Below are 15095 nucleotides of genomic sequence, written 5' to 3'. Positions count from 1 at the left end.
TGGCTGATTTCATTCAATTTGTCTAGTCTAACTGCAACAAGAGTTTGAATCTATGCTTTTGTACAACATGTAAATCATCAAAAAACGTATCCAAACTAGTCAGTGGCATCACTCAGAAGTTTTGTCTGAATGCAGCTAGCCAGTGTTATGGGCCTGGTGATGGTCTTCCACTGATGTAAAATGACAGGAGGCATCTCCCCTGAAATGTAATTCTGATTATTGATATCATACTGAGTGAAGATCATTTTTTCAAGAGCCTCTTAATGCTTTCTGCTGTCATCAAACATTCACATTAATTGCAGGTGCTCTTCAAAGTCATCAGACATAATTCCTGGGCTGGGCTGGGTCGGAAATGACTTCCGAAACTCAGCAGCCTCACAGGGTGGGGATGGGGAGCCTGCTAAACCAAACACAGGCGTTGTGCTGTGAAATAGTGATAAATGTCAGCTAACTTTTCCTCAAGAACACTAATCACAGAGGAAATGGAGTCACTTGCAGTGGAAACAAAAAGAAAAGAGGCGGCCAGAGCCCACATGGCCTTCACAGCCGCCCGACTGCATTGCAGGGTGCAGGTGGGCGCCTGGGTCTGTCTGCCTTCACAGAGGCACCAAACACTGCCCTGCTGTGGTGGCTGCTTTGGGCGGGGAGTACAGCACACCCTTCTGGAATAAAGTCATGTATTACCCTAAAAGTATCACCTGCCTTCACTGTATGACCTCCGTGTAAACTTGTAAGAAGGTCCTTAAGAGAAGCAGTGTTGTAGCAAGGACAGCAAGTAAAGATTACGATTCATGTCAAAGACACTGTAATATTTATTAAGAAAGTCAGAAGTCTTGCTTTTTTTTTTTTTAATCTTTGCTCTCTGTTTCCTGTAGGAATAAAAAACAACAGCAATATAATGGTAAAATATCATCCTAAATTCTGGACAGAGGGAATTTATCAGTGCTGCAGACAGACAGAAAAATTAGCACCTGGCTGTGAAAGATATAATCTTTTTGAAAACAGTAAGTACATAACTTTTCGTATGAAAATATCTTGGCATATTTTTGTGTTTTGTTGTTGTTATTGTTATGTGATTCACTCCTCACATTTGAATGCTGTAGGTATCAGGGAAATAATATGGCGCACAGTTAATAGTAGATACTGTGTCTAGAGAAAACAAAAATATTTTTCATGTCCAAACATTTTTTAAAAAGTGTAGAAGTCAGTGAATTGTCCTTCCAAAAAGTGTTTGGAGACAGCTGAAAGGAATCATTGAGGTTGCTGAATTTATTTTCCACTTGGCTTGTATTTCCCATCTGAAACCTATTTGACCAACTGTTTACCTCAGACTGAGGTTAAAACCTCGTGGTGAAGAAGATTCATCTGATCTTTCCCAGCTCTCCAGTTTGAATAAATAACTTCTGTGTATCCATGTAAAGGAATAATAACCCTGCTGGAATCGGTGTTATTACACCAGTGTGAAAAAGGTACAAGAATGTAGCTAGGCTTAATGCATTTACAGACATGTGGCTCAATTTTCTTAAAAGTTTGTAAATGTCCATATGCTGAACCTGGATGAACCGTGACTTCCGTATGCGTATGACTCTTCCAGCATGCAAACCATAGCCTGTACTTGTTCTGCAGTGTATGCTGTAGCATGCAAAGATGGGGAAGTGTGACCCTCACTGCAGTATTGTCCTGTGTGACAATACAGTAATGATCTATCCTTGATTCAAGGGAAACTCCTTAGTAATAAAAGTAATTGCAACAATGCTTACCTTCTAGTGAAATTAACAGTGCCTGGACAATTTCCTACATTAGGGCCTTAAAAGGTGGGAAATTATGTATTTCATTACATTAAAAGAAGAAAAACGGTGGCTTATGGTTGACCTTATTCTGCAAGATGATAGTTCAACCTTTGAAGTGGAAAAAAGCAGCACAGGAGAAAAAATAATTTTGGACCTGAGAAGTAATTTAAAAAGTACTTTTTTTTATACAACTTTACACAATTTTATACAAAAATACAACTTTTATGCCTTATTTGGCAAAACAAGAATCAGGGGAAACATTACATATTTTTTTTTATAAGAATCAATATTAGTAGGAACAGACTTTTAGATTATCATGGTGAGAAGAACACTGCTTCCTTTCTATATTCCATTTTTACTTAATTTTTTTTTCCTCATTAAGGAGCAGGACATGGTTTTGAACTCCTGGAGTCTCTTGTAGGAACTCCATGAGGCATCCCTGCCTGTGGGCTGGCTTGGAGCTGTCTGTGTGGCATGCTGTGGTGCGACACAGATATCGCCAAATACTGCTGTGAATGTTGCCTGCTGGCCAATTTAATGTGTTGTCACGGAACACTTAACCAATGTTTTCTCACTTGGAGCTGGTTTTGCTTCCTGACTTACTATGCTATTCTGAAGACTAATTAAGATGTTAAAGCCTATCTGAAGTTTAAAACTTTTATCCAGTTTTTAAATTTATAATTAAACATGAATCTTTTTCTGTGCTCTGTTTGTAGGTGTAGTGACACTCCCTTCTCCAATGCCAGAAAAAAATACGGTAGGTGTCTGTGCTGCTGATGAAGAGGGTGCTGGAAAGCAAACATCATTAGGGCTGCAGTGCTGCGGTCAGCCTAGCCACTGCAGCTCCTTCCTGGGGCAACGCAGAACTAGCTCAGCTTTTGCCTCTGGGAAGCTCGGCTGTTTTGCAGTGGTGTAATAGCAGGGACTGGGTGGAGTGGAATCATGGAGCAAAGTGGAATGATGATCATTTTGTATCATTTTCAGCGAAGGCCACCACCGCCTGTTCCTCCAGCTGAGGAAAATGACAGTGAAGAGGAGGAGATAGTGGTGGCAATGTATGACTTCCAGCCTACAGAACGTCATGATTTAAGATTAGACAAAGGTGAAGAATATACAGTAATTGAGAAGAATGACATTCACTGGTGGAGGGCAAGAGACAAATATGGGTAAGCATTGAGTTTATTATTTTTCAATCTAACGTTAATAAGGCTGTTTTCAGGTTCTAGTAGTTTATATTGATTATGTATTAACAAATAACTGTATTAGACCCCACTTATGACCTAAATCCTGAAATCTCATCCATATCTTTGTTCCCACATAGAATTCAATCAAAAAAGTGTGGTTCTCAATAGATTGTGGAGTTTGAGTGCAAAGACTGTTGCAGAACTGAAAGCATTTATGATGACATTTACTGTCAGGCAAAACCTAACTTGACTGGTCCAGTCCTCCTGTTTTCCTGGGGAATAGCTCATTAGGGAGCAACGTGATTAACATTCAGATCAGCAGGCTCTGACTTCCAGGCTTGAATGATCATTGTTTTGTTTTACAACTGTATCATTAGGGGTAATCTTTGAATGAGCTGAGAGAGAGTTGCAGTGAGATACCTTAATGACTGCGATGTCCTAACTTTACATTCCTTGGATTAAAATTTTACCCTATGGTTTTCAGGATGGAAGTTACCAAACTTCAATATTTACCAGGTCAATGTTGCAAACTTAAGGGTAATTGTCAGCTATTAGGTACAGCAGGGCTGCTGTGGCAGTCTCCAAGTACATTTATAGCAACCAACTGCAACCTCTGAGCACAGAAGTGATGGAGAAGCAAAGGGTCACTTGTTTTCCCCACTTCTGCTGCTTTTCTTGAACACTTCTGCTGACTGTGCAGATTTTTTAGCTGCAGTGAAAGCTGATGTGGAAATGTTGATGTGAAACATTAATTTCTGTATGAGTAGTAAAGTGGGTGGCTCAGTAATAAATAGATGACTGCTAGTCATTACCGACCTCTGGTAATTAGCAGAATGAAGCAGTGTCTTCTAGGCATGCAATTCTACATCTTTTTATTCAGATTACTTATTATATATTCTTTTAGCCATGAAGGATATATCCCAAGCAACTATGTTACAGGAAAGAAGTCCAACAACCTGGATCAATATGAGTAAGTGAATATTTGAATTAAAATGTGGAAGACCATAAAATAAAAGCTATGCTTTAAGACTTACTATGCATTTTTGAAGTTTTGAAAACAACTGTTTATTATTGTAAACATTGAAGTAAACACATATATCATTGATCTCAGAGATTAAACTTAAATATTTGAAATATGCATTTATTTGTTCTGAGTCTCCTCAGCGATTTTTGTTGTCATGTATAAAGTAGAGTCAAGTCAGTGAGATGGCCATCAGGCATGCAGTTTTTAGGATATTACTATTAAAAGCAAAAAAATAAACAAACTTCAAAACCCTCTTAATTCTTTGACAGACAGAGAGAGATATTAAAGGAAATTTATCCATTTTAAATGTGTTCTTTGTTGTTTCTCACCTTTGAGGCTCTCATTAAAGCCCTGCACTGCTCTGGGCTGTGTCATGAAAGGGGCAGAAAGGGAAGGAAGGAACTGGGCTGCCGTATCTGGTCCAGCTACTTTGTGCCTTACCACCTTGGTGACATGGCTCAGGGTCACTGCACAGAGGATTGCTCCAGATCATCTGTGCAAAACCACTACAGCAGAAATTGAGTAGAGGCTTCTGTGCCACTTCCCTGCTCTTCTACCATTGTGGCAGCATGGCTCAAAATAATACACCACACCATTTGCTAGCTGTGTGGTTTTTGTTGTTGTTACTATTCACTGCAACAGGTAGAAACACCAGTGATTATTTGGCTTCTTCACCAAGCACAAGGATATGGAGCAGCCACATTTAATTCACTTTTGACCTGTTCTTTGGTACGTCAGTCCTCCATGGAAAATCATAACCATGTGATTGTGAAGTTACTGAATGAAATTCAATGAAAGCTGGCAGTCATCTCAGCAGGTGACTGGGACAGCGTGTAGACAGCTGCTTGAAGGCTGCCTTGAGGCTGCTGGTCTGCTCTCAGGCTGCCATGCAGAGTCATCACCGCCATCAGCATGCCTCTGTGTTTTAGAAGTGGTTTTGCTCAAAAATTAGTCCAATTTCCTGAAATTTATTGGTTTCTGTGAGATCTCACTGGATCAAATTCAAATTTCAAGGCGTTTTTGTGGGTAAACACTACTATGTAATAGGTGCTGATGTTGCATTGCAGGTGGTACAGCAGGAACCTCAACCGGAGCAAGGCGGAGCAGCTCCTCAGAAACGAGGTGAGTATGGCAGCCTTGCAGTACGAACCGTGGTGTTCGCTTAAAGTAGCCTCTCCTGTTTAAGCCAACGCTTAATTTTGGCACATGCAAATCACAGAACAAGTAGGAAGGACACTCAGCTTAAAATTGCTTGTGGTATAAAGCTGTCAATGTGCTTGCATTTTAGGATAAAGAAGGTGGTTTTGTGGTGAGAGACTCAAGTCAGCCTGGCCTGTATACAGTTTCCCTTTATACAAAATTTGGAGGGTAAGTTTCTGCAGCTACCCTGCACACCCTGCCTTGTTTGAATTGATTTGCATGCATATTCAAACCCCTGGGCTGGAGGGGAGGCCAGGAGAGACCTCAACAAAGAAAAAAGGGCCATTATGTTAGAAAACACAGGTGACCAAAATTAGCTTCTCAACTCCACGTTTAGGCTACATTGGCTTTAATCCAGTGAAAATCTGAACTGCCACTGAAAGAAAGAGACTGTCCCATACCATTCTGACTTTTCCTTCATCCCAAACAATGCGTTCAAGTGGGGAGTTGGGTTGGGGAACAAACCAGGCTGAAAATTAACTCATATGCGTTAATCTTCAACTTGGTCGTAGTACTGAGGTGAACATCCCAAGCAATGAGTGCTCAGTCTTTGGTATTCAAGATGTTTCTGAAGCATGTAACGTTGGGCACCCATGCTGGCTGAATTGGTGCCCACCCTGGGGCTGTGGTGATGTGCAAAGGGACCCCCTACCATTGTCCCTGCTCATGTTTTCTCATGTCTCTTTCTCAAAGTCTCAGCTTTCCTCTCCTGACATAGTATCAGTAGCATAGGACCACCAGGCATGGTGTGAGGAGATACAGAGAGATCAAGTACGTCCATTCAGCATTTGTGCAGATCTTCAGGTCTGAAAGTTGCTTAGTGTGTTCTGTATGTTGTCTCCTGTTTAGGAAAAACTAGCCTTCTTTTTCTGGTCAATATGTTTCTCTTACAAAGTTCACAACAAATGACACTGTATTATTATATTGTTTCTTTTTTTTTTTCCAGAGAAGGCTCATCAGGAATAAGACACTACCATATAAAAGAAACAGTGACATCACCGAAGCAGTACTACCTCGCAGAAAAACATCTCTTTAACTCCATTCCAGAAATAATTGAGTATCACAAACATAATGCAGCAGGTAGATGGATTACATTTTTTCCTGTCACTGTGGGTTGATTTGGAAGGGAGCGTGAGGTGTTTAGCATTCGAATGAAGACTTTTAGGTTTTTATAGATACTTCTTCCTTCGGGAAACCGTGAGACTGCATTTTCACATTTCTTCAAGATAGGCAATCATTTGAAAGGTTTTATGTAAATATATATACATATTCATATATGTATATACATTTATATATTACACATATATAACATATATTTTAAATATAATTTATTTATTTATACACACACACATGCTATTCCTATTATTAGCCCAGTCTAGTGGATGGACGCCAGCAGCAGAGGTCAGCCTCTAGCTTTAGGAGGACAGATGGTGTTTTCTTTCTATCAGTACTTTCTTTAACACTGTATACATTACTTATTCGCCATTCCTATTTGCTTGCTGTACAGTGAGCTAGATCCTTTTTCCTGGCTGAGACACAAGTACAGAACAAGCTGAGGTAAAGGTGTGGCAAAATTAGTTTTTGACAGTCTTTGACAGTTCAGTGCGCTCTGATCCACAGTGAAATAGAAGAACGGCTTTATTGTTTTCAGGAAACGAACATTAATTTAGCTCCATGTCATGTCTCTAACAGTGGCCTATAACCCACAGCAGATGGGCAGGGATGGTACTTCTCCAGAGTACTCTCTAGGTGCTTACCTGTGGGTCACCACGACTTAAAATGATGTAACCCCCATACAGAAAACATATGAAGAGAACAGCAATATTTTTTTCAGGGAGTGCCTGAAAATATATCTTTGTAAAGGTTGGACACTTAGATCTACAGCTGACAGCTGGTGCTGGTGTCTACCTGCTGTATGAAAGGATGGGGAGAGTTTAGGAATCTGGCTGAAGGCACAGATGCTAATGTAGTATGTTTTTTGCAAGTCCAGTCTGTTCATTTATTTCTCTAGTGAGCTGTATTTTCCAGATGTTTATGTCAAATTCAGATGACCAAGCATTTCCTGATGATATTCTGGAAAATGCTTTTCTGAAAAATATGCTCCAAAATCCAACCCTGCTTTTCATTTGTTATAATTGATTTTACTAACTATTTTTAATTGCTTCATTCTTTTTTCCTTTTGTTGCATCAAGTTCTGAAAAGATTTTAGCAGAATATTCAGCAAGCACGCAGCATTTTTTCTTTGCATATAAAACACTGTACAAAATAAATGTGAAAGTGAAACTCACATTAACTTTCTGTAAAACCTTTTAGACGGTCTTTCTGATCTTTATGAAAGGGGTGGTCTCTGGTCAGCCTTCATTGGTGCTTGCATAACAGTAAAGCACAAATACGTATACATATATCTATATCCGTCTCTCACCAGTAAAGATGATGCAAGAAGTTAGATGCAGTGAGTTCTCTTGTGTACCTTGAAGCTGCTTTGAATAGTCAAAACAATGCAAGAGCAGCAAATATAGTCAAAACTGTATATAAGTTTATTGTTAGCTAGTGTTGCACTCTGCAGTGAACAAGCAGCTGAGTTGCTGTTTGGCATTGTTTCAGAAGTAAGCTGTATCTCTTCATTTAACTTTGAATTTCAGGTCTTGTTACGAGGCTGCGCTACCCAGTGACCCCAAAGAAGACAACGGCACCAACAACTGCAGGATTCAGCTATGGTAACTGCGTGTTATATTGATCTATACATACCTTTTCTGATGATTTTATATGTATAAGCTGCCACAATATTTTCTAAATATTTTGAAAATACCTTATTTTGTACTGTGATGCTAACTTACATAGGTCCAAGTTGTATATTTGAGGTCCTTGTAGACAGAATTGCCGTAGAAAGACATCAGAGCTGGTGGCAGGCATGTGGTGCCAAGGAACGCCATGAGTAGAAACAGAACCTGCTGCTGATGCTCCAGGGCAATTTAGCATCTTCCTCTACTTTTTTGTGGACGCTTTGGGCTCTTCCTGATTAAAGAGCTGTGCCTACTTCATAAACCTTCAGACTTCTTACTCAGCCTTGACCCTTTGATCTCTGCAGAAGTGTTGCTTTTGTTCTTTTATTTAACATTTTGAGTGGTCCGTTTTTAAGAAAAGCACACAAGGGAACCCAACAGCCTCTATGTATTGACAGAACTTTGTATGATGACAGTTTCTTGAATCAAGTCTGATAACATCAGTATATATTTATTGGCTTCAGGAAATTTTGTTTTTTGCCTTCTGTGTTGGTCAGCAGCTGGTTAAAAGTTGTGTCTAGATAAAAAAATTTCCTTTTTTCTTGTGACATACAGAACTGCTACATTTTCAAGATAAGAAGTTTTCTCCCTAAATTCCCTAATTTGCTAGTAACCTACGGTTTCTCTTCCTCCTCTCTGTCACCTACCAGTTCAACATGTTTGCTAATATAACAGTAAGGGGCTAGGGGCTCTCACTTTTTTGTTGTTGTTTTGCAGAGAAATGGGAAATTAATCCCTCGGAGCTGACTTTCATGAGAGAACTGGGGAGCGGTCTATTTGGAGTAGTGCGCCTTGGGAAATGGAGGGCACAGTACAAAGTGGCCATCAAAGCAATTCGGGAAGGTGCGATGTATGAAGAAGACTTCATTGAAGAAGCCAAAGTGATGATGTGAGTTTATGTGCAGTGCTTGGCACTATTATTGCCAGTTCTGGGCCTCTGATGGCATTACTTATTATAGATAAAACACTTCAGGCATTGTGGTATTTTGGAGTTTTGTGGGGTAAAGAGCTAGCGCAGGGTGGAGGAAGTAATAATTACATGATTTCAACCTTTTCAGGAAACTAACACATCCTAAATTAGTTCAGCTGTATGGTGTGTGCACACAGCAGAGACCTATTTACATCGTGACAGAGTTCATGGAGCATGGATGCCTTCTGAATTACCTGAGACAAAAACGTGGAGTTTTGAGTAAAGACGTCCTTCTCACAATGTGCCAAGATGTATGTGAGGGAATGGAGTACCTGGAGAGAAACAGCTTTATCCACAGAGACCTGGTAACATCCCGTTATGCAATAAACTCTTCCTTAAATTTTTTATTGCTGGCTTTATCTATTCCTTTTTGAAACAGCCTGCTTGTAAATAACAGCTTTTATTCTCACAAAAGGTTGTAAGTAGTTTAAGTTGGCTCTTCAGGTTCTAACCAAATCTCTAAAGCTGCAATGTACCACAAAAGATGAGAGGTTTCTCTCTCCTGAGAAAAGGGAATAAAATTGCTCTGAAATGTTTATAAAAGGTTGATAGCTGTTTCCACTGAAATAAGTGTATCTTTATTCTGTATTGGTGCCATTTTTACTGCTCATGAATCCCTTGAGATCATAATTTTTCTTGGTGATTTTTTTTTACAAAATGGTTTAGCTGTCAAAACAACACTATCAGGAGCAAATGCATGTGTACCTTTTATTCTGGACCATAATGAGAATGCACCACTGAGCTTGGTGAATCAGTGAACTTGCTAAGCAATGAGGGCAAAGTCCTCATTATATTGTTGTAATTCATCTGAGATAGACTGGAAGTTTTAAACCAAATCTAACCATTCCCTTTGCAGGCTGCCAGGAACTGCTTGGTGAATGATTCAGGAGTGGTCAAAGTGTCTGATTTTGGAATGACAAGGTATAGTTGTGGTGATTTTGGAGAATTCATCTAGCCCTTGTTCTTGTCTGAAAGAGAAAACACATCGAGCAGTTACAGGAAAAAAATGATCTTTTTTGATCTCTCTAAGGAACATCCTTTGCTTCATTTCTCCAATGCCTTTCAATATTATTATTCTGTAGTGATGTGTCTCTTTCCTTTATCTTTTCAACCGTGGAAAAGCAAAACTGTGTTCTCTAGAGAATCAAGCGTGCCCTTATCCTGCGAGGCCTGTCTGTGAACAAACTCTGTGGTCTGACTGTTTAAAAGAAAAAACAAACAAACAAACAAAAAAACCCACCAACCAACCAACCCAAAAAACCCTAATATGTGGCAGGGTTTGGCCATACTTTTCTTGGCTGTTGCCACCATTGTGTGCTACACAGCTTGCATGTCTCTTGATATCTGAATCCAGACTGACCAGTGAGAAATAGAGCAACAAATGGATGATTTTGCATAATTTTTCTGGTAACCCAGAAAAATTTGACTTGCATGTGGCCTAGACTTTTATTGTATAGCTAATAATTACAAGACTCCAAGGTAAACAGAAAATCAAACTGCTTTGACTGAAACCTTAGTACTGGTCTGAAGAAACTGGTTTTATCATGTGTTACTAAGTCATGGCCATTAGGTGGCAATATGAGCTTCTGAAATTCAACTCCAAATCTAAATTTATGATTTGTAGGCTTGGAGGCCAACGGAGAGATTTAATGCTTTTCTTTTTTAGGTATGTCCTTGATGATCAATACACAAGCTCCTCGGGGGCTAAATTTCCTGTGAAATGGTGCCCCCCGGAAGTTTTTAATTATAGCCGATTCAGCAGCAAGTCAGATGTCTGGTCATTCGGTAAGACGTTCATCATTGAAACAAAGCACTATTTTTACATTTTGTCAATAGCAGTTAAGCTCCAGTTATTTGGAAGTATTCAGACATCTAAGAAGAAGTTTAGCGAAACTGCTTACCACGGTTTTATGTTTGCATAAAGTTCCACAGAGGTTATTAGTGCTGTTATTTATTAAAATCCATGCTACTAGAATAAAGTTTTTTCACTAATGACACAGGTGAACCCTGCTTATAGAATATGGATCTTAAGCTATTTTTTTCAGAAAGACTGAGCCTAGAGCTTAAAATAAATATTCATTTAAAAAACTTATTTGCTTATTTTCTTAATGTTTATTTTCATTTTTTAGGTGTTTTAATGTGGGAAGTGTTTACGGAAGGAAAAATGCCCTTTGAAAAAAGCTCCAACTATGAAGTGGTAACTATGGTTAGCCAAGGACATCGTTTATATCGGCCCAAACTGGCCTGTAAGCAGGTGTATGAAGTCATGATGATGTGCTGGCAGGAGGTATGCATTTTTTGGTGTGGGGGGATGTTTTTCCCTTTGAATTAAAAAAAAAAAAAAAAGGGTCAGTCCAGCAACAGCAATTAATCTGTATTGCAGCATCTGAGAGGAGATGTAGACCAGACATGAATGTTGGTAGACAGATGATGGAAATCTTGTACATTTGCTGTATCAAAAGAGCCAGCTGAGTGACATAGAGAGAATTGTCCTGTACTCAGGTCAGTGGGAGAATGAGTTTAGTTCAGTCACTAATACATGCCTTAGGTGAGAAGGAGGGAGGGGAAAGTGGGGTATATAAGAGTCGTCAAATATAATTTTGATACAACTGAGATGAAATCTAAATTAAATACTTTAAGTACCAACTAACTTAACATAAAGCAGATTTTATAGTATTAATGTAGAAAGTGTATGAAAGATTAGATGGGTTTAATTAATTGCCTCTAATTTTGAGAGAGCAATCAGGGAAACGAAGAATGGAAAGAGCTAAATGATTGATTTCTACTTAGCCTTTGCCACAGAGGGTGCTGGGGAAAGACTGGTCTTTTCCTGTAATAAAGATGACATACCGTCTGACACTTGTCTTGAAGGAGAAGGTGCAGGAACAAAAAGTAATTAGTCATGAAACTGACTGGTGGATATCTAAAACGTACGAAGCAGTTGGTTTATGAAGCAAAAACATACATTAAAAACAACAGTGCCCTGGAGGGCTGCGAAATAATAAATGTGTCTACAATCCAGAAAGGCTTGTCACAGGAGCTAGGAAACTGTAGACCATTAAATTTTGCTTGTACTTGGTAACCTGCTTGAAATGATCATTAAAATGGACTAAGAAATCACCTGAAAAATAACAGTAAGTTGTTAACACTCTCTGCGAATCAGTGTGTGTTTATAGAATTTATATGACCATCAGTGAATTGATTAAAAATGTATTGATCTCATGAGGGGTTTTTAACAGCAAAAACTAAGCAATCATAGTGTTGGAAAGAGAGAATCTTCACGAATCACAAACAGGACATGAATAATGGCAATGTCTTTGTCATAAAATGGGATTAACTGTAGGTACCTTTGTCCTTGCTTAATAAATTTAATAATGATTTGAAAAGTGTGTGAATACTGAGTCTTCAAAATGCACAAATTTATTTAGGCTGATAAATGGAGGAAAGGTACAAGTTATCCAGGCATTGAAAAGATGTTAAATTAACTGTGTCAGTAAGGTCAGCAAAGAAACTGCCTCAGTGTATTGATGTAATCGAATGAAACAAAGAGGATGTTATGACATACAGGGAACCGTATGGAAGGCAAATAGAGTAAAAGAAGGATACTGTTGCTTAAGTCTATGATGCAGTCTCATTTCTCAGTCCAAAAAATGTGGAAGAAATTTCAGAGAATCACACTCAGAATGCTTAGGAGCATGAACAAGTTGCCTAAAGAAAGATTGGAATCATTTATTTGGGAGGATAGGGAGACAGAAATAAAAAAATATAGCATTATGCAAAATAATGAATTATACAAAGGGTGTAGTCCAACAACACATATTACTGTTTTCCAAAACATGGAAGAAAAGGTGACACTGAAATTGTGATGCATCCAAAACTTACACAGGGAAATATCTTTTTCACATCACGTTTAATGAAATAGTAAATTCATTGAGATGGAATGATGTTGAGACAAAGAATTTACCAAAATCAGCACAACTTTTTTGCTTTCTGATCACAGCTATGCATACTTTTGTTTTTAGAAACCAGAGGGACGCCCAACTTTTGAAGACTTGCTCCACATAATCGTTGACATTGCAGAAAATGAAGATGCTTTCTGAAAAAAAGACAACATCAGCACAAGTATAGAGAAGAAATCACTTTCGAGAGATGTGGCTTCGCCATTTCTTTTTAAAGGCTTGGTCCTGTAGGCTGCTGGATGCTGCTAAACAGCGTGGGGAACCCATAACATTTGATTCACTTCATATCTTCAGCAATACTGGCAGTATTTCCACTGAAAACTCAGCACTGCGTAGCCAAAAAAGTGTGCTGTTTATGGAGAAAGAAAGAGGATATGGCCAAAGCCCAGGAGCTTAATTTGCATTTACTGGGTTGGATTCACGTATGTACAGTCCATGTTTCTGAGTTTCTCTTTACACAGGCAGTAGTAGTAGTAGTAGTGATTTGCATGCTTAAAAATTGAAGGTATCTTTAAATGGCTATTTACTGACATTCAAACGTTTCTAGAGATTCTCCAGAAACATTTTTTTTCTCAGTTGATGGGTGTTTTATGATGCACCTACAACACAAAATGCGCCTCTTTCATTTGCACATGGTAGGTTGTTAACAGCAGTTTCAGTTCAGTGTAACACTCCGAAGAAGATTTGCTTCAGGACTGAGCCATGATATGCCCCAAGCCATTCTAGGCTGTTTGGTCCACTGGAGATCTTGCAAGGTTAGTCATTATTCATGAAAAATCAGTCCAATATTCAGCACAACTGGCTGTCAGTGTACTATAGTACCTTGTTTTGGATTAATTATAAAATAATTTATCTGCTGTATGTATTGTAAATATATAAATTCCATGCGTTTATTTATATAAACTGTGTGTTTTTCTCTTGAAATTTTCAAACAAATTTGTCCTACCTTGTCTTACATACAACTGAGTACATGGGTTTGTAAATGAGGGAGAATACACTCTCAGGTGTGTTAAAGAAGGGCTTGTCTTTGTCTGTCATATATACGTACAGGGATCTAACCTTTATGTTTTTAACAGATAATGTCATACTACATGTGTATGTAAATAAAATGAATGTTAACTGTGGTTTGGAACAATGTGTAATGCGTTGCCATTAATTTACTGTCAGGACAGTGCATTGTAAGCCAAACTTATTGTTCGTGTGATCACATTGTCCATGTGAATATGCCATTATGATAGCCCATGTATATACGTATCTGTGTGTACACACTCTCTATTAAATATTATATATTGTAGTATCAATATATATTTAATTGAATTTGGCTGTGATCAAATGTTTAATGCAGAAAAGGCTGAACTCACTTTAATAGCTATGTGCCCTTTCCCTTCTGCTAGAGGCAGAAGTTTCTGCAACCTTGTTAAAGTCTGTCCTGCCCCGCCCCCCCCCCCCCCCCCCCCAAAAAAAAAAAGTTTCCATGCAAAGAGGACTATAGTGAAGTTTATTTCAAATAAAGTTATTAAAGGTAAGTATAGTTACCTAAATAGATTCCACCATTGCTGCATTTTAGCATTTCTGTAGTCAGTTTTGGAGGGTCTTAGATTCCCCTCACTGCTTTGTCTAAGCCTTTATGTTCAATAGGAGGAAGTCTCTTGTCTGCAGAAATACTTTCCTTTTCCTATGGTATTCCATAGAACAGTTTCAGGGTGTCAGAAAAGGTTTAAATTGTTATTTCCTGTTTCTTAATGATGAAGTCTCGTGAGATTATCTCTGCTATACAAACAGACCTGTCAAAGAGTTGAGTCCAAACCACTACGAAATGAATACCAACAGCATGTACTGTTGAAGGGAAAAATATTTGCATTTTCTACCTGTAGTAGAAAAAAAGAATATGAAAGATCTAAGGTAAGCCAAGCTCATCTTTCCTTCTCTAGCTGCTTTTTTGAATCCCAGTTCCTTGGTGGAGACACTGCAAAGTATGGCATTGCCAACGCTTCCAACAGTATGTAATGAGGAATTTTACAGGAATAAGCAATGTTTCCCAGAAAACATACATGAAGCATGGGAAAATCAGGAGATTAATAGTTTCCAGTAAACCTTAGGGCTGTTTCTTTATTCTACAATAATTATACGTTAATATATATGATAAAACATACCCTAAATGTACTGACTTTTGGCAGGAGTTTCC

At 38.6% G+C, this 15095-nt stretch overlaps 1 protein-coding gene across 6 annotated transcripts in view; it reads left to right on the top strand.

Moving 5' to 3' along the window:
• Nucleotides 1–14211, top strand: part of TEC (tec protein tyrosine kinase) — a 49947-nt gene extending 35736 nt beyond the window's left edge. For all 6 annotated transcript variants that reach the window (XM_013172708.3, XM_013172709.3, XM_013172710.3 and 3 more), the window contains 14 exons: nucleotides 876–1004; nucleotides 2507–2547; nucleotides 2775–2956; nucleotides 3879–3944; nucleotides 5066–5120; nucleotides 5287–5366; nucleotides 6145–6278; nucleotides 7841–7915; nucleotides 8699–8870; nucleotides 9040–9256; nucleotides 9808–9872; nucleotides 10618–10736; nucleotides 11081–11238; nucleotides 12974–14211. In XM_013172708.3, coding sequence (XP_013028162.1) covers nucleotides 876–1004; nucleotides 2507–2547; nucleotides 2775–2956; nucleotides 3879–3944; nucleotides 5066–5120; nucleotides 5287–5366; nucleotides 6145–6278; nucleotides 7841–7915; nucleotides 8699–8870; nucleotides 9040–9256; nucleotides 9808–9872; nucleotides 10618–10736; nucleotides 11081–11238; nucleotides 12974–13051 — 1571 coding nt within the window. In that variant the 3' untranslated portion in view covers nucleotides 13052–14211. The remainder of the gene's footprint in view (nucleotides 1–875; nucleotides 1005–2506; nucleotides 2548–2774; nucleotides 2957–3878; nucleotides 3945–5065; nucleotides 5121–5286; nucleotides 5367–6144; nucleotides 6279–7840; nucleotides 7916–8698; nucleotides 8871–9039; nucleotides 9257–9807; nucleotides 9873–10617; nucleotides 10737–11080; nucleotides 11239–12973) is intronic.
• The last annotated feature ends 884 nt before the right edge of the window (nucleotides 14212–15095 follow it).

This window comes from Anser cygnoides, chromosome 4 (assembly GCF_040182565.1).
Source record: "Anser cygnoides isolate HZ-2024a breed goose chromosome 4, Taihu_goose_T2T_genome, whole genome shotgun sequence".
Lineage (NCBI taxonomy): Eukaryota > Metazoa > Chordata > Aves > Anseriformes > Anatidae > Anser > Anser cygnoides.
Note: the sequence above shows the minus strand (reverse complement) of the source record. Positions and strands in the feature narration are given on the sequence as shown.